General features: G+C 38.0%; 1 protein-coding gene across 2 annotated transcripts in view; it reads right to left on the minus strand.

The window, feature by feature from the left end:
* Window positions 1–25941, minus strand: part of ITGA1 (integrin subunit alpha 1) — a 74561-nt gene that overhangs the window by 34382 nt on the left and 14238 nt on the right. For both annotated transcript variants that reach the window (XM_049796179.1, XM_049796180.1), the window contains exons 2-6: window positions 10783–10903; window positions 7723–7835; window positions 6656–6744; window positions 6448–6562; window positions 5657–5784 (exon numbers count right to left, since the gene is read on the minus strand). In XM_049796179.1, coding sequence (XP_049652136.1) covers window positions 5657–5784; window positions 6448–6562; window positions 6656–6744; window positions 7723–7835; window positions 10783–10903 — 566 coding nt within the window. The remainder of the gene's footprint in view (window positions 1–5656; window positions 5785–6447; window positions 6563–6655; window positions 6745–7722; window positions 7836–10782; window positions 10904–25941) is intronic.

Raw genomic sequence — 25941 nt, forward strand, 5'->3', positions numbered from 1 at the left:
CACTCATCTATTATTAAAAGCACTCTAGCATTTAGGTACTGAACATCAATAAGACCTCTGGGATGTTTATGCCATCACATTATTTTAGAAGTGGCTTAGTACGTACTTAGCAATTGCTTTATAGGTGTTTTTTTCAGGTACTTTCATAGCCTGTCAGATTCTGCACAACCTTTGTTTGCTTGTATTAGAAGGGTTAGGGCTGGATGAATATTTGATACTAAACATCAATACCACAATCGTTATGAAAAGCTAGTTACATACGATTATGGGACTATAATTATAATGGTATATGGTAGCAAAATCTGTCCCACTTAATTTCTGTATCCTTTTGAAAATACAATCAGATCTGGAAGAACTGATGTAAATTCAAAGTTATGACAAGTTGCTCCCTTTTAAGAAACTCTAATTCTCTCTTGGAGGCATGCCCTCTTCCACCTGTAGGTGAGCTCATCCGGAGGCTGCATGTTCTTGTGGGCAGCAGCCTATTAATCCTGCACAGAGTTTGCACAACAGGGCAGGGCGGGCACACACACACTGTGTTACTGCTCAGACCGGTCATGTGGCACCGACTAAACCCCACGATGAAGATGGAATTTTTAACCTGTTCCCTCCAAGGCAACTATTTTGTAGCATGCATCTAAAGTGACATACAGCATAATCTGAGCAGGATGCTACCAGTCATTTAAAAAGACTGCCATTAATTGTTGATAAACAAGAGGTTTTCATTATGTTTGTCTTTTGGAGCAGGAGGAGTGCCTTAAATGTTCCAGGACCATGCACAAGTGTAGCCAGAGACTATTGTACACCAGGGAGTCCACTGCTGTGGATTAATCCATGGGCTCCTTATCCACAGCTTTGAGGATTTTATTGGTACCAAGGATTAAATCAACTGTTCACTGCTGCCAGTGTGAAAAGTATCTGCCAGTCGGTCCTGTTTTCAGCTGGGATAGAGCTAATTTTCTTCCTAGTAGCTGGTACAGTGTTATGTATTAGATTTAGTATGAGAAGAATGTTGATAACACTGATGTTTTCAGTTGTTGCTAAGTAGTGTTTAGACCAAGTCAAGGACTTCTCAGCTTCTCATGCCCAGCCAGCAAGAAGGCTGGAGGGGCACCAGAAGTTGGGAGGTGACACAGTTGGGGCAGCTGACTCAAACTGGCCAAAGGGGTATTCCATACCATGTGGTGTCATGCCCAGTATATAAACTGGGGGGAGTTGGCTGGGGAGGGATTGTTGCCTGGGAACTAACTGGGCATTGGTCAGCAAGTGGTGATCAATTGCATTGTGTATCACTTGTTTTGTATATTCCAATCCTTTTATTATTATTATTATTATTGTTGTTGTCATTTTATTATTGTTATTATTATCATTATTAGTTTCTTCCTTTCTGTTCTATTAAACTGTTCTTAACCCACGAGTTTTAGGTTTTTTCTTCTGATTCTCACCCCCATCCCACTGGATGAGGGGAAAGTTAGTGAGCAGCTGTGTGGTGCTTAGTTGCTGGCTGTGATTAAACCATGACACAATCTGTCATGATTCTAGAGACCTATGTTAGTGTTGTCCTTTTCCTAAAAAAGATTACAGGCTGACATTGAGGTCTATCATTTCCTATTTGAAAGGAAACATTGTCCATGATCACAGCAAGTAAACATTTTGAGCATTTCCTTCTGAGGAAGTGAATGGGAAGAACATCTGAGTCTGGAAAACTGCACTGTGTTGCATAGCTTGTAAATCAGGAAGGAAGGGGAGAATATGGTTATCTTATGGGATACAATTGTTTGGTGGGACCCTTCCTTAGAAGTAGCTTTGAAAACACTGATCATCATGTTCTACATATTTCATGGCACCCATTCCTCAAAAAAAGGGTAACGAAAAGCTTCCCAGAACTGACAAAATACTACTAGGCTTCATGTCCCAGTCTCCTACAGGATGACAGAATCAAGTGCAACTTGTAAAATTAGAATTCTATTCTTAGATAGCAATGAAGGTTTGAGCTTTTGCAGCCTTCTAATCTAATGGAAAACTGTAAATGACTCATCTACATGATGCAAATGTGCCTTTATGGGGCAATAAACCTGTTCAAATTGCATAACTTCAGCAAGCCCCTAAGAATTGTGCTTACAGGTGTATGTTTTAAATTGCTTGTTTAATTTAAATCTGGAAAATGCAGTAGTACTACACAGAAGGACACAATTCTGCTCTGCTCCAGAAAACCTAATATTTTTCCAAGCATTACTGACCATAATCTACTGAACATCTTTGTAATTCCTAAGTTTATGTTCCCTTCCCTAGCATTCCATGGCTTTTATATTACCCAAGGGAATAATTATTTAATTGTCCCCAGTGCCTTTGAAAGTGTTGCACTAGAGAATAGGCAAGTGAAGGACTGTTCTACCTTGGGACAAAACATTTCTGAGGACAATTATTAATTGTTGTTCTGTAAGTGAATACAGCCCCTTATTTGGAAAGTACATTCTGGCTTTCCCAATAAATTATTAAGCAAATCCATCTGGTGAAAAACACAACAACAACAACAAAATAAAAGGAAAACCATTCAGTACATGGGAATGATATGCTAGGATTTTCACCATTGCGATGTGGAGGAAAATCAGAAATATTATTCATTGTACTTAAATCATATTTAACAAAAAAGAAAAGCAGAGATGCCTTGGGAAGCACTAATGGATAATACATTTTATCATATGGAGGGCTTACTAAAGATACCTGAATCAAAGCAAAATTGAATTAATTCTGCTACATTTTGTTTGCTCCCAGGAACTCAGACAGAAATTACTTGTAAACTATTGCAAAGGTCTTTCTTCATCATGAATCTTTTTAATACCTCTTTAGTACACTTCTTCTGCAGATAAAACTAATCATAAGATATGGCATGGCATGACTTATTAGTCCACTGATACACTCCCTTTGGAGATATAGTAAGTTACAGGCCAAACACCTATAACTGCCTATGTCATATATTAATGGAGAAATAAAACCTGTCTGAAAATTTCTGAAGGCCATTCTAACATAGCGTTAAAGCTGGAATTGAACTTAGGAAGTATTCTGTTTTCTCTTTTGATATTCTTCTACCACACAAGGTTGCTCACATGTAAAGGATTAAAAAATGCACGCTCATATTAAAAAGTCAATTATCTCTACAAAAGTTAAACAAAAAGAGGAAAATGAACTATTTTGCTTTGCAGTTACATTAAAATGTGGAATAAGGCCAGGAGAAATATTTTGTTCCTACTTGTACCATTTTTTTTCATTTAATTCCTTCTTCCTTTTCCTCTTTCCTGTCATCACTTTCCCTTTACTTCTCTCATCCCTAAGCTCCAGGTATGCAGCTTAACTATCAGTATGGTGTCGTGGATTTTCTGGAGAATGGAAAGTGGAAGAAGGAAATACTTCTGAAAGAATTATACCATAAACTTTGGCTTTTTGCATCCGAATCTTCTGGCTTTCACTTTCAAATATGCCAAACATGGGACACTGAGGAATTTCTCTTCTGACTTGCTACAAATCTAATGACCATTGTTCACGGAGGGGGTAAGTGGAAAAAAAATAATCTTGCAAGCCTCTGATCAAAACACAGTTTTGAACAAGTCACACCCAAGCTGCTAAGGAGTTATTCTGTAATCACCTCATTCCTTTCCTGTGCAAGGGGAAAACAATCTGAAGTCACTGAAAGTCCACTGATTTCTATGTGCTTAACAATCCCCAAAAGATGAACATGGACAAATCAATTTGAACAGACAAAAGTAAACAATTGTTCCTGTATTCCTATTCCGTGCTCTCAGAGGAGAGGGGAGAAATAAGCCTGCTCTGTTATTTCTTGTCTTCCCCATCCAACAGCCATTCAAACACAGGTTCTGAGAAAAGAGACAGCGTGGGTGGAGGAGATGGTATAAACTCAGTGCTACCTTTGGCTGTGCCAAGGTTCCCAAGCACGGGGCTCAGAGGAGAGGAGAGAGATGGGATATGTCCTGGGGAGGGGACGAAGGTAAGAGGAACTGAGAAAATTCCCCCTAGCTTTTGCCTTCCATTTCCAGTTTTTCAGCCTCTCTCCTTATCCTGTTCTTATCTCCCTCTCAAATGTTTCTGCTCTGTAGCAGCCAGATGCCAAAGCTGACGTTCTTGAGTCAATAAGTCTACGTGTGAGAGAAGGAGTAGCTATGCCAAACTGGGCAGAATGGATTTTGTAGGTGGAGATGGCCGACTGCGGGAGTGCAGGCCAGCAAGGGACCTTTTGTACGCAAGCTGAGCTGCACAGACAAGGCAGGATTCCAAAACCAAATGTAACAAGAGATGTGGAAATGTAAAAATGTAGGAACTGCAGGGTGAGGAGGAGGGGTGAGAGTGCAGTACAGTTGATTGCCCTGTGTACTATTTCCTTGGAGCCCTTTGGGAAGGAGGCAGTGGTGATTTCCATGCAGCCATTGCCCTGTACTGGTAAGTTCATGTTTAAGTATTTTCCCAAGATGGCACATGTTTTAGTAATCACCAGCATAAGGGACCAGGAAGAATCTATTATTTTGTTTTCCTTTCTGTTAAATGTGACAAAGTGTTTTTCCTTCTTCCTCACAATATCTGGAAGAACAGCATGTTTAAAAAAACAGAACATAATTGTAAAGTTGATGCTTTGTAAGTAATAATTTTATCAGCCAGTGTTCAGTACAGCTATCAGGGGAGCTGGGAGGTAGCTCACAAACCCCAATTAACTTGGAAAATGATGGGGATACTCTCTGCAGACAGACATATCCTGTATACCTTCTCACAGTCTCCTTTGCGAAGGCGGGAGCTGAACGTTAGGAGCTAACTTGAAGTAGCAAATATTATACAAGATCCCAGAAAATCCTTGATTTTGGGAGGGGGAAAAGGGAGAAGCGAAAAGAAGGCCCAGTTTCTTCTGTTGCTGTTTAATAAAGCTTTCTCTGTTAAAATGTATCTCAGCGTCCATGTTTCCCCCTTCCCAGAGTTCTGCTGGAATTGCTATTTACATACTCTGTTCGGCAGATTGTGAAACATATGTCAGATACTCAGCCGGGGTAATTGGTTGTAGCTCCATTAATTCTGGTGGAACTGCACTGATTTATAGCAGCTGGGAATTTGGCCCTCTCCACTTATTATGTAAATGCAGCTTCTGTCATTAATAACATGAGGCTTAACAGCCACTCATTAATTATGACTTCAAATGTTTAAAAGCTGTATGCTCAACGCTTCACAGTACAAAATATCGAACACGGCTCCAAAAAAGGTTATAATCAAAGGCTGTCTGAACCATGCCTGTGCGCCTCGGAGGAGCAGAAATAATGTTTGTGCTATGAAGTACAAAAGACAAGAAGTGGTTGTGGAGAGGAAGGAAGTGGGAAAGGACAGTGTTCAAGCAGCCTCACTTAATGCACTTAACTTTTGTCTCTAGGTTGGAAAGCTGCTTTCTTCAGACTGCCTGAGCGGTGGGGGGAGGGAGAGCCTCCCTGACATCGCTGCTTGGCAGCAGACAGAATTATTTGTGGTTTCAGCTATTTTGGTTTTGTACCCCATTGCCATAAGTTCTTGGAATTGAAGAGCTCCATAGATGATGCTCTCATATAATTTCCTGTAAATCCTTTTCTTCCTTGCAGATTAAACAACGATAAAATATCTACCATGTTACCTGTGTTTGCTGAGGACCTATATCCATGTTTTTCAGGAGGCTGTTTAGGAAGGCTGTGACACTCTCCCATGGATAAATGCTGTTGGACCCATCGAGAACTATGACGATGTCCAACTGGGTTTTACACTCTGCAACACAAATTGCCATGTAAGAATTGATACCAACAAAGATCAAATATATTTCACAGCTCCAGTTACTTCTGTGTAACAAATGCATATCCTTCAGCAGAGGAGCTGAACTGACATGTTTGATGCCAACTGTCATTCATCAACTGTTGCATCGTATTTTATATGGTTTGTGTTCCCTTTATCAGCAAGGCACTCTCTCATAAGCAGAAATCTAAGAATGGGATTAGAAGATCATGTAACTGAAGCATTTACCAGTGACCCCTCCCTTCTTCAATGTCAGTCCGTTCTTCAATTTTTCCAAAGGACCAGGTCTTTAAGATTTTAATCTATATTACTAAATCGGGTTTGTATTAGGTTTTAACATGTCGTCATTATTTAAAGAGTCTTTTGGCCATAAGTAAAAAACATAAGCAACTATTTTTAGCTGTTGTGTTTAGATGTTACATAGCACTCTAATGATTGTTTATACTGAGGAAAATTCCAAAAGTAGCAAGAATTTAGGTTATATAGCGACAATGAAAACATTTACTTAACTTGGTAATGCTGGTAGCTAAGTTAATCAGTTCATACTTTTTGGTATGCCTGTGTGTATACATTTGTCTTGTTTGGCACTTTGTATTTTCGGACACACAGGAGAATTCCTGTGGCCTGTGGCATGCATACCTTGCACAGACGGAGCAATCGCCTCGATGGTTTCAAAAGTGGAGCTGACATTAGAGCAAACTCCAGTTGTGTAATGCAAACGCCCACATTTATAAGCATAAAGTGGTCCACATGCCTTTAAAATATGAAAAAGGGTGAAATGTTTTTGTTATAGTACCTGAGGAAAAAAACAGACTTCTTTTAAAATTGGCAAAAAGTCCTTTCTTACCAGAAAGCCTCCTTTTGGGTTAGTCACTAAGGTTGTTCCAAGAGTCATGTTTTCTTTTACTTCCACAATGTTAGGAACTGAAGTAGAAGCTATAAATAGATTAAAATGTTAAGTATTTGGGAACATGAAAACAAAATGTTAAAGTATATATCCCCTAGCATGGAGCTTCCAGCTTCTAAAATAAAACCCAGACTGACACTGCTTTCATCAAATATTTTAGCACTCTTCCTCCTCCTTCTTCAACTGCAACAATCAAGAAAATCTCTGAGACTGGCTTTTATCCCAGAAAATTTGTCTGGTTTGCTGTCTCAAATAGTTTTCTTGAACCACAAAAAAGAAAAATAGTAAAAATAACAGCACGATGAAAGCAAGAGATTACTGTTCACATAGGTTTTTTTTAATTAGAAAACAAACATTCATTTTTTACCCTGTCCTGCTATAAATGACTTAACAGCTTTTATATTTGTTACTGTTACGTTATATTACTGACATTTAGGTTTTCAAGGGAAAGGAGGAGATAAAAAATAGCACAACAGGTGTATTTAGTGAAATTCCTATTAACAGGGAGTCTTTTCCTGATTACATCATGTATCTCTTGACATGAACAAGAAAATTATTAATATTTACCTTATTTATATTACGATGCATCAGCCTGGTTCTGGCTAGTTGCATTCTCATCAAAAGCTCACTGATGGCATTACAAAGGCTCTTGCTGGCTTTAGAGAGCTTTGGAAAGGGTAATCCATGAATCTATGCTCCATGGCCTTTCTGGCTCCATGGCCAGGACTGCCAATCACAGTCAATTAATGCCAGTCATAATAAAGTTTTGATAACACAGCCAAATGCCTATTCTAAAATTATGAGTATGTTTTCCATGGGAAAATGAAAAGTTTTAGAATAAAATGATTTTTGATGTTACAAACAAAAATTCATTCACATTTGGCTCTGGGCTCCTAAGTAAATTTTCTCTCTATAAACAATTCTAATCCATATTTACTAGATAAAAATCTCCTAATATCTGGCCTCTGTTATTCCTCCATGTGTCACAGCTTTATTTTCTTTCATACCTGGTAAGTTCAGTTTTGTGCAGGGTGACTGGTTGTCTCTCCCTACAGGGCATTTGTATACATCTCCTGTTCTTTTCTCAGGTTGGCCGACTAACGGTGAACCAATAAGGATCCTGCAAATGAAAAAGTTACCTGAAATGTCTTGTTTCTTAAAAGCCATGAAAGTCAGCAAATAAAACTTACAGAGAGAGCAGAGCTGCAGCAAGCTCTGTACTAGTACAGGATGGAGAGCAAGAAAAGTATCTATTATGCCAGTTCAGATACAAGCAAAAGCAGCCATTCTATCTCCTCTTTAGTAAGGACAGAGAAAGGAAATGTGCCTATATACCAAATAATACAACAGAATAACATTTGAAAAAATTCCGGTGGAAAATAAAAGCAGTATTGGTGGCTGGATGACAAGTATTAAAAGTAATACAGAAGGAAATATCTATTTTATTTAATATCTTCTTGATCTTTAATATATTTTAGAAGAAAAATGTTTTTTCAATGCTGACAGATCAAATGCCAAAGGAAAAGCTCACAAGCTCACGGAAGAATTCAGTCTTAAGTAATGTGAGCCAGCAGTGTAAAATACAACAATTTTTCTGTCATTAAAAAAAAAAAAAGTTATTAAAAGGGTTGTTAAAAGAAATTTGGAACTTTTAAAATGTTAAGGATTTTTATTCTTTGCATATTTTTTTTTCAAAATTTGATGTGATCAAAAATCACTATTCTCAAATAGTACTTTGTAAGCATGACAAATTAGCATCCACTCCTACATCCAGTTTTCAGCAGGAAACACTGTTTAGACATGGACACTATTTTTGTTTTCAGATCTTCATTAGCTACACTAAATAGTCCAGCATTACAAAGCAGATAACAACTGGCTCCATTAAATGTGTAAGGAAGAACTTTGATCAAATTAGAATTCACAGCACACACTGGGAACAGAAATCCTGCCATTAAGAGTAATAGTTCAATAAGATTTGCTCCTGGACACTTAGATGCTTGTGAAGAGTTAGTGAGAGAGCCATTTCAACCTTTAATTATAAACTCATGAGTCCAGGCAGAAGATATTTGAATAGAATGTTGTAACAGGTAAAATGTAGCCTATGGATTTAGAAAAGACAGAAAGGAGAATTTAATCCCAGTACACAATCCAGCTTCTAAAAAAAAACCTTCCTGGAATTGCTCATTGTGACCCATTAAGACTTTTTTCAATAATATTAAATTAATTAATTCTAAAGCAAAATAAAATGCTACAAGTGTATACTGGATCTGACTGCTTTTTCAAGCTATATGCTGTAATGTATATATTTTATACACGAAAACTTTGAAACAGGCACCACAGCCCATCATGCGTCCTTGACTTTCATTTAACTGCAGAGAAACTGACTGTGCTTGACGTCCCATGGGAGGTGATCAATGCTCAGCAGGATCATGTCCCCGTGCTGTTCTTTTCTCAGAAAGAAAGAGCCCCATGAACAGAGAGAAGTGGTCTGAAAGGCTACTTTGTCTTTTTTTGCACAGGGATTTTTTTAGGGGACCCCAGTTTTACTGAGAAACAACCGCAGTCAGGTTCACAGAACACCTGTTGCCGAAAAGCTCCACCTGTGGTATCTAGCTAGCATTATAGCAGTTGACAAAGCATCACAGGGATGCTTTGTATATTTATTTTTAACTGTCCACCTACAGATTTCCTGCTCTGGATGTTGCTAGGCTGAAAGCAACTTGAAAACTTGACAATTGAACAGCAGCTCTGGCGTTTAATTTCAGAGACGTTCAGATCTAGCACACTAGTTTAGATTCCTGTCTTCCTTCAGCTACTGGAAGAGTCACCATTTCCAGCTCATATTATTTTTTGCTCTTGAGAGGTTTCAGGACAGTTTACAGCAATATAGCTTACTTTGCAAAATCCCAGCTCCTAGAATGGATACCATTTCCTGAAGGTCTAAATTAGCTCAAAGAAGGTCAATACTATTCTCCCACGACCCTCGCGCAGATATATATTTAAACATCCTACAACCCGGGCAATCGAGAGCTAGCATTTTCAAAAGCAGGCTCTGCAGTTTCATGATCTGTGAACATCCCCTGTGGCTAATGGTGAACACTGTGTTGCAGTGGTGGACAGCCTCTCGGAGTCAGAAAGCCCTGATGCTTGCAGGGGAGAGTGCTTGGGCACTGCAGAAGGGTCTCGAGACCTGGCTGTCATGCAGACACGTGTCTGTCATCCCAGGCTGCTCGCCGGAGTCCCTGGGTTTACCAAGAATGTCAAATTACTGGCAAAGCTCTGGCAAAACCAGGGCAATCTGCAAAGAATGGTGGAGATCTCAGGATTCCCAAACTTTTTACCATTCAGTCGTTATTTCAGTCCTCCAGCCCAGTGGTTAGCCTGTGAAATTTGTTCTCACAAGCGAAAATCAATCATAAGCAGGTGTTTATCAAAAGACCAAGAAGCAATGATACCAGTAAGCATGCCAAAATGCAACTTCTAATTCAGGAGAACAAGAAGGAAAAGACATGTTAAGAAGAAGACTCCAAGTCCCAAATGTGAATATATTACCAATTGCAAAACGTAATTAGCCCTCCAAAAGGGAAGGCAGAGTACTGTATTAATAAATATTTTGACAGGAAAATCTTCCCACCAGTTAAAACACTGTACAGACAACCTCTGGCAGAAAACTTTAGAAAAAAAATAGATAATACAGGTTAGTTAGGTAAAACAGGAGCAATTTCACTGCGTTAACTGGAGGAGAAGATAAATAATGATTTTATTTGATAAATGGAAAAAAGAGGGCTCAGGCATAACACAAAACTTTCTCAGCTCCATCAAAAAAGGCATTTACCCACTTTGTGAACTCATTTATGTCTTTGAGGAAATAAATGTAGTTATAAATTTGGATCTTTCACTCCCCAATCTTTCCAGGTTTCCTTAGGACTGTGCATTAATTTAAGAAATATGACTGACAGAATCTGACCCTTACATATCGGGCATACTTACAAATAATAGCATAGCACCTGAGTCACTGAATACCTGATCATTTGGAGTTTCCATTTAAGAGAAGAAAAACAGCTTACCATTTCCCTTCCTCATTTTCATACTGTTGGACTGTGTACCCAAACATGTCTTCCAGAGGCCCACTGAAAGTCATTGCATTTTTCACGTCAACATTGGAAGAGCCGACGAGGTGAAAGAGAGCTTTAAAAAAAAAAAGTAATATATAGCAATACACATAAAACGCAAGACTTTTAAGAAATCACGGTTCAATCATGACTTAACTGGGGGTACAAGACAGGGATTGAAAGTGCCATTTGGGGCATATTTATCACGGCTGGTAAGCTTCCTCACACATACATACGCAGCTAAATTCAGAGATGTTAGCAACTGGAATTCTCTATCCAAAACCCATTTTGCAAAGTTCATCACTCATTTGTAAATCACAATTCAAATAACATTAAGTATTATTACCTTTAATAGTAAATAAAATAATTTTTCAGTTATTTTTACTCCTTTTAGCTCCATGCATTTCTAATGTAAGAATTTTACACAAAATGTTCCTTCCCTCATTCAAGGTAGTAGTTGTCCAGTTTTCATAAATTTGAGAATTAACTAATTTTCAACTGTTTGCAGAAGACACACATAGGAAAAGAATGAGGAAAAGCTTTCAGATGTATTTAAATTTAATCTATATTAGAGAAAAAAAAAAGTGTATAGTTTTCTCTTCATTCTCTTCTAGAGTACCAGTAAACCTTTCATATTGGAAAATAACCGAATAAATTTTTAATGCAACCAGATGCTGTTATCTCAAAAGTAACTGTATGTGACTATTTGCAGAAAACCAACATTTCCCCGCTTAGGAAGAGTCTCTCTACAACTGTGATGTTCGACTATGATGAGGCCAGTCATGAGAGCAGATGTTCCTTCAGACTGATTTCCCATACCCTAAAGTTCAGTGATCATCATCAGGGAAAATAGTGTAAAAAATATGACTGTATAGCAAGTTTCAGAAAAATGAAGTATCTAGGGTGAAAACGCCAGCTTGAAGTGATAATCATAACCTACCGCGAGGGTCATTAAGAAGCCAAAATTACTGTTTATATATAAAAATAAGGCTATTTATATTTTCTTTATTTTTTTTTCTTATAGGCATCTCTTCCACCTTTGCCCTGTTTAAGTCAGTTTCAAAAGCAATCACTGACAACACTGCTGCAGAGCTAACTGTGTATTTAATTCACAAGAGCCAAAAATTAATTGAATTTGTAGAACATCAAGACTACTTAAAACCACAATTATACACAACTTTCATTTCATTTCAAAGAAGCATTTCATGACCATTTGCTGACATTTAAGAGTTACACAAAAATACCCCAATCCATAATACTTTCTGCATGTCAAAGCATCTAAATAATGTCCAGTTACTAAAATACATCTGTGTTATTCACCATTGAGATGATGATATTCTCATAGAAATCCTGTTACTATAATTAAGCTCCCAAGTGGTCAATGCTAATCTGTCTCTCTCAGCATCTTATTTCCTGCTTAATGCAGTAAAATTATCACAGAAGACTATTTATCACTTAGTAGGTATTTCCAGTTTCACTGGACAGCAAAAAAAGGAAAACTTTCATTTGTGTTACTTTAGTTTTTCTTTCCTGCAGTCAGTCAGGAAATATAAAGAAGTGAAAAAACTAAAACAGAGTTTATTTTTATTCTTTAGAAAAGATTTGTTGCAAATGATAAGAAAAAAATCACAGCTGACAGTCTGAAGGGAAATAATTTGCTGGAAAAGTAATCCATGCATCTTTTGTCTTCCTTAAACACGTTTAAAGAAATTCCGCTATGACTCTTCATGTGCAGTAGGTGTTTTCCTCCCCTACTCTCGGTCATCAAACCATAATTAAAATCAGCAAAATCGATTTTTAAAAATTCAGAAAAGTTATCACTGGTCCAAATCTTCTTTTGTTAAATTTCAAAGGAAAAAATAATTGCTATTATTATTTTTGTCACCATGTGTGGGATTCAAACTACATCATTTAGGCTCCCAACCTACCTTCTAGACAATGATACGGTTCTAATGAGATTGCCTGCTAAAGTAAGTGTCTAAGTCCATTATATAGTTGAAGAAGAGAGGTAGCTGCTAAATCTATCCATGTCGACTTGCCTCTTAAAGATCTCCAGAAGTCTGTTCACTTTAGCCCCTGAGAAAGATGGGCAGAACATCCTCCTAGAGGTCTTCAGAGGCATGTTTTTCCCTTTTTTTCACTTTATGATGATATTTAAAACGTACTACGGTATGAAAAAGGCCACAGATTCCAGCTCATTTCTTCCAGTTTACTTTGTCTTAAAGCTGCCTACGGTTACATGTGCACTCTGTGCTCTGTACACTCCATCATGATATCCTCCATCATCATGCCATCACCCGCTGATAGACAAGGAATTTCTTCACAATGATGCAGTATTGATATTTCACAACTATTGTGATTTTTACTGTGTATTCACTATAGTAAATGGTTTTGAAGTTTCCTGAATCTGTTACGCGATATACTCAAATCTCATGATATTAAGAAATACACTGCTAATCCTTGTAGCTATAACGGAAAGTTTGAAAATGTGAAATGCCTAACCAAGCAAACTAGAAGAGGAATAAAAAATGCCAGCTATTTTCTACTAATCTCCCAAATCTGTGACTCTGACTGAGGTCAAATTAGAACCAGCAATAATAATAAATGTTCTTCTAAAAAATAAAGCTAGAGGAATCAAAAGAAGCTAAATGGGCCAGACTGGTCAGAAATGAAAAAGAGGTGACTCCACACAGCAGGGAATAGACCTGTAAACCTTGTCAACTAAGGATGTTTCGGATGCTAAATCTTATGTATTCAATGGGTAACTGAGTCATGTAATGGAAGACAAAACCGCTGCAGCTTACAAACCATTCAGAACGCACATCCGGTTCAGGAAATCCCCTCAGCTGGAAATATTTGGAAGCTGAAGGAGGAATATTATATATGCTTTCTCAGTTATTTTTTTGTCTCTAGCTATCAGCTGACATGTACTCCTGCAGACATGATACTGGAAAAAAACACGGTCTTGATTTGATCCAGTATGGTTATCCTTTTGGTTTCACATCTTCCTGTTCTATCTTAGCCAGAAATCAGATGCTTTGAAATTTGACTTCACACACAAACTTTGTGGTGTATTTTAATGTGCAAATATATTACATGACCTTCTGTAGCTTCCATGTGCTATGAAACATCATGAGCATAATGTTTCTGAATAAAAGTAAGGGTCATCATAAGCAGTGTAAAATTAACTTATAAATAATTAATAGATTTAAAGGCATCTCATTACATTTTCCACAGATTCTGTAAAAGGAAATCTCACCAGTCAAAGATACGCTCAAATCTGCAGATGACAAATGGAAAAGTGAGGTTGACAGAGACCCACATTACACTGTTAACTAACAATAATCTACTGACTCATGACAACCTGGCTTTCACATCTTGTTTCATTTTTCAGTACATAGAACATTGTACATATGAGCTGATGATTCAGAACATTTAAAAATATCACTGATTGTGACTGTGAAAGCGATACTTTATATTAATAACAATATCTAGCTTGCACTCTTCAAAACTCCCAGTTTCTGTCCAAGATGCATGCATTCTCATCTGTTTCTAGCTAACTTGTATATATGAATCAAAAAGACTATTGGCAGAAGCAGTGGAAAAAGAAGAGCTACAGGAAGTTGGAGAGTATTCTTTTGAGAGTTATGGGATTAAGGAGAAAAACCCCCATTTTTTTCTAAGGTACATAGTATTTGACTATATACTCAACAAAAAATGTAGGTAAGTTAAATTATGCTTTTGAATTTTTTCACATAGTGTTAACAGAATGACTGAAAATACAGATCAGAAATGGAGAACATAAATGTTTATGAAAGGATAAAACTGCAGTTCTAGCTTTTAACTTCATGTTCTAGTAGAAATGAGGCACTGTAGAAAACCTGGGACAACGTCCCTATCACTACCGATTTAAACTGAGGAGAGAACACTAGCTGATGCATGCAGCATTCTTTGCTGAGCACAGTTTGTACCTATACGTGTAAGGTTAGTACTCAGTCACCAAGACAACAACCCAAATATTATTTCTATTACAAACCTAGAGTAGTAGCTCATACTTGTCCAGTAGCCACTAATACCTTTTTTAATGTTTTATTTAGTGAGATCTTTTAACCAAACATTCGTGCTGTCTGCCTGGTTATTCTGCCTCTAAACTGTGCAAAACTAGATTTCCCTGGCACTTGTCCATGTGCATATTGCCTGGCCACTCTAACCTTTGCAAACAGAGAACTGCAGAATAGGCACCCTTATTTTCCTAGAACAGATGGATATAAACAAAACCTGAACTGTATAACAAAGCCTAACACTTGGCTATTTACTGATGAAAAATAGATCACCACAAATCACCCACAATAAATTGCATCATGAAGACTATTTAGCCAAGAGAAGAGAGTAAATTCAGTTAGGATATTTAATTTGTGTATGGTCTCTAGCAAACAGCAATTGCATCCTCTGTAAATAGTGGTTATTCTGAGAAATACAGATGTTTTTTGCAAAAATGGGAAAGGACAAATTCACACTTTGCATTGAACAGGGCTTACAAGTTGGTTGCACGCTACTTCTCCCCACCAGCATGTGGTCAAAGTGTTATTTTTGTTCCGTTTCACTTATGCTATAGCATTTCAGATGCCCTTATGAATTCTGCTGCATTTTGCAAGAAGAGACTGAAAAAAACAGGTCTACGTGCAATCAAGGAGGACAACAAAACAAGGAGAAATGTCTTGCAAAATTATGCACAACTGGCAAATATTGGGAAACTCAAAAAAAGTTACTAGCAGAAAAAAAAAATAAAAAATCAGGCTACTTCCATCCTGGAAAATAAAAGAGGATAGAGAAATTTAAGCTGAAGATCAAATTAAGATTAAAATGTTCTATGGAGTTCTCATATACCTGGATCTCTTGCAAAAAAAACCCAAACCAACAAAACCCCAACAAACCCAACCAAAATTGCTTTAACGTCTTGTACAGCACATATTACAACCAGTGATGTTGTAAGGATATTTTAAAGAGCTGCAAACATAGGAGTGCAGTACAGCAACACAGAACAGTGCATCTGATCAAAATGTACTGAAAGCTAAGTGGTATTTGGATGTCCTAGTTCATAAAGCAATAGCTGGTTGCCTTTAAAAGTATTTTATGCTGATATTGCAAAAGACTACCTGTCTCTGTTGTGACCTTAGAAAACATATGAAGCAAACAGCGTAAAAGGAAGGAATTGGGATGCTGGTGACAGTTACTCAGTGAGAGGAGCAGGACTGCAAGCATTGGCTTGGCCTCCCACAAAAGCTTATTTTCAAGACAGTGGTGTATAGTATCATCCTCTGCAACTAGAAAAGTCTCTTCAGGAAATCGATACCACTGCGTGTTGGCATGTGGAAGCCTGTGCTGCTGCTCTCAGCTGGCTGGAATCAAGCCAGTAGCAGGGGACAAACTGCGTCCTTCAGTAAGTGCAACACTGAGCCTCAGCAAATAAAACCTCCTGAAAGCCAGATCTTTTAGCTGCATCAACACAACACCGTGGATTTGGGTTCAGGGCTCAACTGCATCTGGCTGGTAGCAAGGGAAGATTACACATGCATCTGCTTGCAAAGACATACCTATAAAAACGCTGTTTGTGAAATCATGGCTCAAACACTTGAAAGTGGATTCTCTGCTGGACCAGCACATGGGAGAATCTTCACAGTTTATTTTTTGCTTCATTTGGGATAATGTCACTGCAGAATTATACGGTCTTGTCTTATGAAAAAGAGATTTAGTCGCAGACATCCCAAGTGGAAGAAAATATGACGGCGTGGTACAATTGCCATCTGTGAGCTTGGGGTCCACAGTGTTCTGGCCTTATTGTGGAAGGCCAAGGAGGCTGCAATAGGAGTTCCTGCTGCATGCAGTTCTGGCTGGCTAAATATCAGCACGTTTCAAATAAAGCTGTATATTAAAAAAAAAAGTTTAAACTTCTGAAACTTTTTCAGTACTGCTTAAATCAAGGCTTTTATTTTTCAGGGCTACAAAAGAGTGTTTGTATAATTTTGCCTCCAGCATTTTTTCTTTAATCTTTAACCTTTGAAGAGCAGAAGACTGACTTTCTGGAATTAGACCAAATAGTTAAAAAAAGAGTTCTTATTAAAAGTAGGTAAATATCCTAAATAGAACAAGAAATACGATATGAAAGTGGTTCCAGGTTCAGTAGCCACATGTTTTTCAAAACCAGTTAAATGCTTTGTACAACTCATTAAATAAAGCTTCCTTTGCTGGTTTTGTACTGAATAATTTGTACTGGAAAATAGCTTTATAATGCGATGTCAAGCCTGAAAATATACTGAATCAATGCTTTGTAATGTGGTCCCGAATGAGTAACACAATGTAACAGGCAAAACTTATGGAAATACAATAGCAGAGACCAAGAATATGTGCTGCACTTAGTTGCCAGTCATCAGAATAAAACTATTTTGTTCAGAGTCTGGAGAGTAGTCCTCTCATCGGCACAATTCTTAGCACTTTGCAGTTTCTCACAGAAGGGAGAAAAAGCCTTAAAAATATGCAGTCACATAGAGAAAACTTTGTGTGGTCAGCTACTAGACTTGTACAGATGTGCAGAGGCTTAGCAAATTTAGCAGCTTGATGTAAGTGAAACAACTCCTAGAAAATGTTTCAGCTTGTCTCCAGTTATCTCCAGTCCATCTTTTGGATGTAGTTCTTCCATCAACACTTAAGTCTGTTCAAGTTCCTATAATCTTTGTCTTCCCCTCTAGACCCATCCTCCTTTGCTATCAAAGACCATTTCCTCCTGAACATCCCACTATTACTTTTGTTTCCTACCATCTCGCTTTATCTATAAGCCACCAGGACCCTTTATCTCTTGACCTTTTTTTGAGATAGAAGGTATTTATAGTAATCTATAATTAACTCAGATTTCACACAGAAAGCATAATTAAAATGAACGTGTATGTTATTTTCTGAAATAAAACCAGAAGCTTAAAAGGAGCAAGAGATAATTTCACGCAAAAAGTGAATAAACAAGGACATTTAACCTAAAGAAAAATGTGTTCTTCACAATAGTCTACAAAACTTCTCATCAATCTGTAGGTTTTCCTCTGCACAAAATGCCTCTAGGTTCATGGGAAGAATCAAGTACGATGTTTCAGTTGGTTTTCTACAAGCTTTCTACTAGCTCAATTATGCTGAATCCCAGTTTTGCAGGCCGATGTCCTGCTGCTGTAATCTTTCCACTGTGTAGCCTTGTTGAAACCAGCATGGTAAGCCAGGTACAGCTATCGCTGTGGGAAACACACATTAAAATCCTTAGCAAGTCCCAAAGTCACTTCTTCCATAGTGATTTTTCATTTGACTTCATATGGTTAACTGGACTGCTTTTCCTACACTAACTAGCATACGTTATGTATTTCCAATTAATTTTGTTCCTCTTAGGCTAAATGAAAGGCCAAGTAAATCCAGTAAGAATCTTACAGTTTCTTTTAAATGAGTATGATGCTATCTGAGTAACCAAAGTGTTATCATTCTTATCATGTGAAATAATTCCCAAGTATTTATAAATATTCTTTTCAGATTTCCTAAGAAATTAAATTTTGTAACACTTGCTTAATGGAAGGAAGCAAACCCGATCTTTTTTCGTTCTTAAGCAAGTAGCTCCCATACCTTTTCTAGCTTATGTAATCACATAAATCACCTCACTTCAAGCAGTAGTTCCTTCAACTTTATGCCTATGATTCAATCCAAAGATATACCTGGATTGTGCAATAGGTAGCACAACTGGTTAAGAAGGTCAACCCATCACTAGCTGTTAAAAAAATGGTATGACCATCCTTACATAGCACCACTCTATTATGGTTAATCAGTTAACCTAAATGCATCTTTGAATCAAGATTTATTTTACAGTATCGGACTTGAAGCTCATGATAAAAACATGTGAAAGCTTGTAGAAAGTAATCAGAAATTTTGAGGCAGAGATGTTAGTGTAATATCTATTCAAGAGTAAGTGTCATGCCTATTCTCCATCCAAAGGAGATTTATTTTGAGAAGATGCAGATGGGTTACATCTTTCATAATTTCAGTATACTAAGATAGGATCAAGGAGAAAGAAAGCACTGAATACTTATTGCACTGGTGAATCCTGTGAGTTGGAGGAAATTACTACCTCTCAGTGTCCAAATGTGAATTGCAAAAGCCATTTTCTACATATTTTTAAGTCTCTTTTGAATCCATCCTTCGTGCTTGTGTTTTGTCTTGCCAGCTAGCAAGCTATCTTTGAAAAATAAAATAAAAATATCCTGTCAAAAAATCAGAGAAAACTGCCAAACACTGCAGAGAACTTCTGCAGAGTACTTCTGAGGTTGGATATATTGCCAGTATGCAGTTATTTACACCTCCCCACCCCCCAAAAAAAACCCCCAACCCAACCAACCCCAGTCTATATGATCAGTCTAGAGTTTGTTGGTCTACCCTGTCAAACTTAAAATCACCCATCTATAAAATGCCCCAGGATAGAAATTCCTTTTGAACATTCTGGGAAATGTGATAATCTGAGAAGTGATGTGAGAAATCATGCCTAGCTGAAAACTCATCTTACTATCTCCATACCAGGATGAAGGACAATTATTTTTTTTTGCTTTCCTGTCTTGGTATCATTGTTAGCTAATTTTTCCCCCCAATTGTTTTCAGGGATTGTTGGGTAATTTTTCTCAAAGGTCAGCAGTCTTAAGGCTAATATGAGAGTGGAAATGGTTTGGTGGCAATAAAGGCTTTCTGAAAAGCAGCAACTTTTTCCATTGCTTTGCTTCACAATGGCTGCAAACTCCTGTCTTTCATTGCCTTATGCTGAGCATAATCATTGGCTTGCTCTCAATCAAATCACTCAAGGCTTCAGGAAGAAATCCTCCAAAAGGAAGTGCAAATACCCTGATATGACCCTCCCACACCCAGCTAGCAAGAGCACCACAGAACTTAAGTCCAAGTCAGTTTTTATATATTACTGCAGAAACATACACAGTCAACATGCATACCAAAAGCCAACAGCTCATATTTTATATCTATAAAATGCTTCATTATCAATTCAGCTGTGATCCAAGAAACTGTGGAAGAGAAAAGATGGAAGCTTACAAATATCTTTCTTCTCCTTTGGTCACATACAACTCTGCTATGCAGTGATTTGGGGGGAAAAAAAACCCAAAAGCAAGCAGAAAGCTTGACAAAGCAAAAATTCCAGAGCCAAGCAGGGATGGACACACTTCAGAATTAAATCTCAGAGGTGTATATTAAAAGAAAAAAAAAAAAAAAAAAAAGAGCTTGCAAACTACAGTTGAGTTGTATAGAGAACACCTTTCCTATTATTTCTGATAATACAGCATCTATGGTAATTTTCACTGGAACACAACAGAACATTCATTTTCTTTATCTGAGCCATCTTCCAGTAGAGTAAGAGGGAACCACTGTGTTGCTCCAGCTTCCTATGTCATGGCTATATAAAAAAGAATTCCATGTTTCCCTGGTCACAATATGTACTGCTGTACTTCAACAAGGACTTGAAAACTCTTAAACCACTTCTTAGCACAAAGTTTTACATTATTTTTCAGGCAAAGTCATTACATAACAGGTTCCAGCAAAGTGTAAATCAAAATGATATTTACAAAACTGAACTTCATTTAAATGGCACAGGGAGATGCCAGAACAGTCTAAGATAGAAACCACTTCTACAAACGTAATTATCCTAGTAAAGTTTAAACCAATTTTTTTTTGTATTTAAATAATCATACTTGCAGTTTTCCGAGAGCAGAACTGGAGAGTAAGGGATGAAACCTACTGTTGCTAAAAGTGAATTTTGAAAGGCTCAAAAATGCTTGCAATTGAGCATAGCCTGAAAAAAAAAGAACAACTATCCAAACAATTCCTCTTTTGCTATTGCATGTGTTAATTCTTTGCAATGAATCAACTGTACTGCCAATAATATTGTTCAAGATTTTTTTAAAAACTTTTTTCCCTATCAGTAACCAGAAAAATGACTACAGGAAGAATACAGCTGATAAGAAATTGCTACAGGCACTACTGGAAAATAAGTCGCATATTTGTTGAAATGCTAGAATTCCACCATGAATGGTCCCCAGATGCTAGCCGTCTTGCACCATGAGGTCACATGGAGGTGCCCTTTCATCCCCAACTGCACAGCATCGAAATGTCTGCAGGGAACGCCAGCTCCGTCCTGCAAGAGCGCAGAGTAGCAGGCACCACCTGTTTGCACAGACCTGCTCTCACCTGCTCACTAGCAAAATCTTGAGCCTGTGTCAAGCACACGAGCATGGGTAATCATGGTATCGGCTCTCTACCGAGACATACAGAGCTCTTCTGGTTTGAAACTTATGACCGCTCACTGCTAAAAGAGAAGATAATCCTCAGCAGCCTGTTTCCCTATTTGTCTCTATCTGTGAATTGTTAACCATGATAAGATAGCCTTTCTTGCACTGGACGGTTTAAAGAATATGGCTCTGTGGCAACACATATTTTTCATTTTTAACTGAGAAATCCAAGCAGACAAGCATATGGGACTGCAAATGACCACAGTGGTCATTAAATCCAATCTTCCATGAACATAAACAACTGTAAAATAGCTGCCTAATCTAGAAAAGGCTACAAAAACCACCACCACATACACATCACAAAAGACACTGCACCCTAAGAAAAAACTGAAGATCAGCAATAAAAAGGTTTGTTCATTTGGACAAAAAAAACCCACAAGAACAACTAATATTGCACCAGGCAATTCATAGACTGCTGCTACATGTATTTATTTACTTAAGCAGCTTTACTTACTTTATGGTCTAAGAAAATCACAAGGACTTTCAGAGGCTCGCTGTTTTATATGTTAGTTGCTAATCTCCAGTCTACCTGTGATGTGAACACAATTTACAGGCAACACATAAAACCAAACTTTCTGTAAATGGAGTCATGTACCACTAAGTCAGGAAGTGGCATACAGTGTTCACCCGAGACCAACAGAAAAACCGACAAAACCAAAATGCCAGCTTCACGCCAGTATCACTCAGCTGAAATAAGAACAAGAGATACGTCGCTAGTGTATGTTAGAAACATTCCCTGAAATAATCATGTGTGACATGTTTGAAGTGGAATATGATCAAGAGCTGTGCCGCTACCATTGTCATTTCACAGTGCAGTTTGGGAAATAATTTTTAAAATTGCAGTAAAAGTTCATGGGGATTTAATAGTCTTCTTTTATGTGGTATATTTTTATAGTCAAGATACTTTCTTTTTCTAATTAAAAACTCAATAAATTCTCCAAAAGCCAGTATATCACCATGAATTATCAATATTGAGTAGCAACATACTGAAAACTTTAGCATAATAAAATGCATCATCAACTTTATCTACTAATTTTTAAACACTAAGACAGTCAAGTATGAGTAAAAGCATGCGCACCTCTTTTGCTGTACTGGTGGTGTAGGGTTTTTACTGGTAAACCAGTTGAAAGTACTATGGAATTAATCCCAGGTCTTTTTACTGCAAACGTTCTTTTTTACTGGTCAATAAACAATTCAGGGAAATTTGGAACTAGCCATGAAGAGATTATAAGAGGAAGGTTTGTTTCCCCCCCAAAAAATTAAAGCTGGACTCCAGAGGTAGAAAAACATCCTGTTTTTTAGATGCAGTTTAAGATAGAGCTTTCTACATGAATTACTGGCGCTAATAACTTGCATTTCCCACCCTCAGCACATGAAGTACAGCTGTGATTTTAAGATATCTGTCCGGCCCAGGCCTCTTCAAAAAGTATTCTGGTGTTACCAGGAGTTCCACAAAGAGCCTGTTACTCTTTCTTTCAAACATCTGCATCAACTTCACAAAAGTACCATGGAAGCCTAACAGTGAGGAAATTTTATTTTCTTGTGTAGATGCCATTTGTCCAGGCTAAACTGAAGTTTCAAAGCTAAGGTCAGTTTTGGTGTTACTTAAGAGTGACTCAAGTCTTCCTTCTGTAGTCAATGGGACCTGCGAGTGTTAAAAAAGGACTTCCCCAAAAGGCACAAGGGACCCTCGTGCTATCTTACCACCTTATGTCCCACAATACTCCTTTTACAAATACTTTGTACAAATACTTGTGCTACCTTATCACAGATTTAACATCAGCTTTACGCACGTAGCACCTCAACTACAGTTTCAGCAGCAGAGAGTAGCAATGGATCACTTCTAGCCTTTCCTTCCAGCCCAGCTATGAGGCAGCCCAGCAGTGCTGATGCTGTGCTCTCTTTTTATTCTTCTTTGGTCTGTAGCTCTTTGGATACCGCAGTTGCCTTTGTGTGAACCAGACTTAGAACTAAACTGTGCCCGTATACACAGAGGACCAACTCACAGCAGCTCGCTTCAGAATCATTGGAGAAAAGGTGCTTTCTAAAGGAAACACACTTAATGTTCATTGACTTAAGTCTAATGCTTGTTTACAAATAAAAGACTCAGAAATTATTTTTTTAATAGATCTTTAAAGCTCCTGGAGGACATCAAACTGGCAGAGGATGAAAGGAAAATACTCATTAAACCCATATCAGGTACCCAATCTAAGCATTTTTGCATCACCAGCCCAGACTGCTAATCCCTGTCTGACACGAGGTCAGTACTGTGGTGCAATGTGGTTCATCTGTTGAGATGTGGTGCAAACACACGCGCAAAGAATTGGACCGATATAAACAGGGCAACACAATGCTCCACTAAAACAACGACAGCAAGCGCTCTGCTTCTGCTCAGAGCATAGGGTGCAGGATTGCTGAATTGATTCCTGTCTGTTGCTGGCAACTACATCATATTTTTCAGGGTAAACAAATTCCATATACAAGCGACCTTTTGCTCTAGTTTTTATGACTGGAAGGCTGTTCCAACTTCTCATTTTCCCAGTAGTAGGAACTTTCTGGTCTCCAACATACATTTATTTCTTGCCAGTTCTTATGTCAAAATAGAAGTGCTTAAGCTAGGGAATAAAGTAGATTTAAAGTGTTCTAGAAGTAAAAATTAAAACTTCAATTTCAAAATACTACTGCCTAAGGCCCTAAGCATTTTTCAGTGATAATTTCAGTACTCTCCCCCGAAAAAAACCCTACTATTATAAACTTATGTAACCTTTTTATGCTAGAAAGACAAGTTTTCAAGATTAGGAAGGGTTAGACTCGCAGCTGTCAGCATTAATTGCCAACGTTAATTTCATTCTTTCTGAACATTTAATAGGACTTTTGTCTCATAACAAAAATACAGAGGTGCATGCAAGTAGACTGGGATAAAACATATGCAGATGGCTTAAGCAGTCATAAATCTGTTGTCTACAAAGATCACAATGCTTGACTGTGTATTAATAAGTGTTTTAATAACTGATCTCTGAGGCTTTCAAGAGAAAAAGTCTAAAAACTTGCCATTTGACTGACTTGACTTACTAGTCTGGTTAACTTAAAAAACCATGCTTTGGTTGAAACAACCTGAAACACTGTTAAAAAAACCAAACAAACCTTTTAACATTATTTTTTTCCTGGCCTTCTCTTACCGTTTCTTCTCACTAAGCACCCCCTCCAAAACTCTGGAAAGTTTATTTCAATCAGTTTCTGTTATGTTTTTTTTTTTTTTAATGTCTGACTAGAAATTTTTCCTTTGCTTATCACGCCAATTGCCAATGCAACACTCAAAGCACTACATACTAGTTTTGAAAAAGGCATCTTTCAGACAGGTATGAAAGGAAAAGAAACAGAGTCTTTCACAAGCCTCAGCTACAGCAATGACTCCACGCGTGACACCTGTGTAGCAGGCTTGTCAGAAATTAGTTACTCCATAGTGACAGGATTAGCAAGGTGTCAATATCTCAATTTCAGGTCTCAGCCCCAGGCTCGAGGCTCCTCTCCCTCGGGCACAAGCTTAACCACATCTGGCATCTTACCCTCAAACGGGGATGAGTTGTTAGAACTAAGTACAGATATTTCAGACATCCACTGCAGCTCTCTTTGGGGAAGAACTCACATGCCCGACACAGCATCTCATGTTTTCCATTGAACCATAGCTTTTCATCTTTCCTCAAGGCTCTGGAACTTGGAAAAGCTCCCTCATCAGGCAGCTGCTGCTTCTCTGCCTCTCACCACTGCTGTCCCAGCAGCTCCTCCGTGGACAGCCACTGCCGTGGGAGGCACAGCTGTCCTGGCAGACCGCTGATGGTTTCCCAGCACTATATCTGAAGAAAGTCCATTCCAGCTTCTCTTAGCCACCCTATCGTAGAAGACCAATTTCCACTCCGGAGAGGAACAAATTATATGGGATAAACCAGTTCTCCTTACCAAAGGGAGTGGAAGTGGTCTTACAGCAACTGTTTGTGTAAAATACACAACTGCAGTTAATTAATTTCTCTCACACCTAAACTGAAATACCTATACCAGTATTACACACTTGAAGTCACCAGGCTGAACACGGCAGGTCCAAGTGAAGGCAGTTCTCTTCAGCAAAACCTGCTGCAGCTTTCAGATCTTCAGAAACCGTTGGAGGGGACGTTCATGAGCATTCAACAACCAACTGTTAGACATCCTACATGTAGCACTTGCTACCAAGCTCCTCCTACCATAAACAAATTTTGAGGCCTGAAGATAACAAGCCTGCATCCTGCATCCTTCTTTCAGCTACCAGAGCAACTACAGGCTAAGAGTTCTTAAGCTTTTTTTTACATGAAGATACTGCATTCTTTGAGGATACTGCATCTTTATGCACACATACATATGTATCTTTACATACATTTTGTGTTTCATTTCTTTGTTCTGAAGTCCTTTCACTAAAAATTCAGCTAAAAGCATTTGTCCTAAGTAATGTAAATGTCCTAAGTAAAGTAAATGTATTAAGGCTGCATGGGAAATAACCTGCCTGCCTTCAAAATCTTTTTGAAACATGGAACCCTACTCAAGGCTTTTTTCTGAAACGCGAAGACTACAGCTGGAGTGTGTTAGGTGGGAACAGTCTCAGCTTTCAATCACTTTCCATCCAGACCAGAAACCTGAACATTTTCTCCAACATCCCAAGAGATACACCTGAGTCAGTTGTGGTTTAGCTATCTTGGCCAAAATATAAAAATATTTATTTGCTTAT

Source organism: Accipiter gentilis, chromosome Z (genome assembly GCF_929443795.1).
Source record: "Accipiter gentilis chromosome Z, bAccGen1.1, whole genome shotgun sequence".
NCBI lineage: Eukaryota > Metazoa > Chordata > Aves > Accipitriformes > Accipitridae > Astur > Astur gentilis.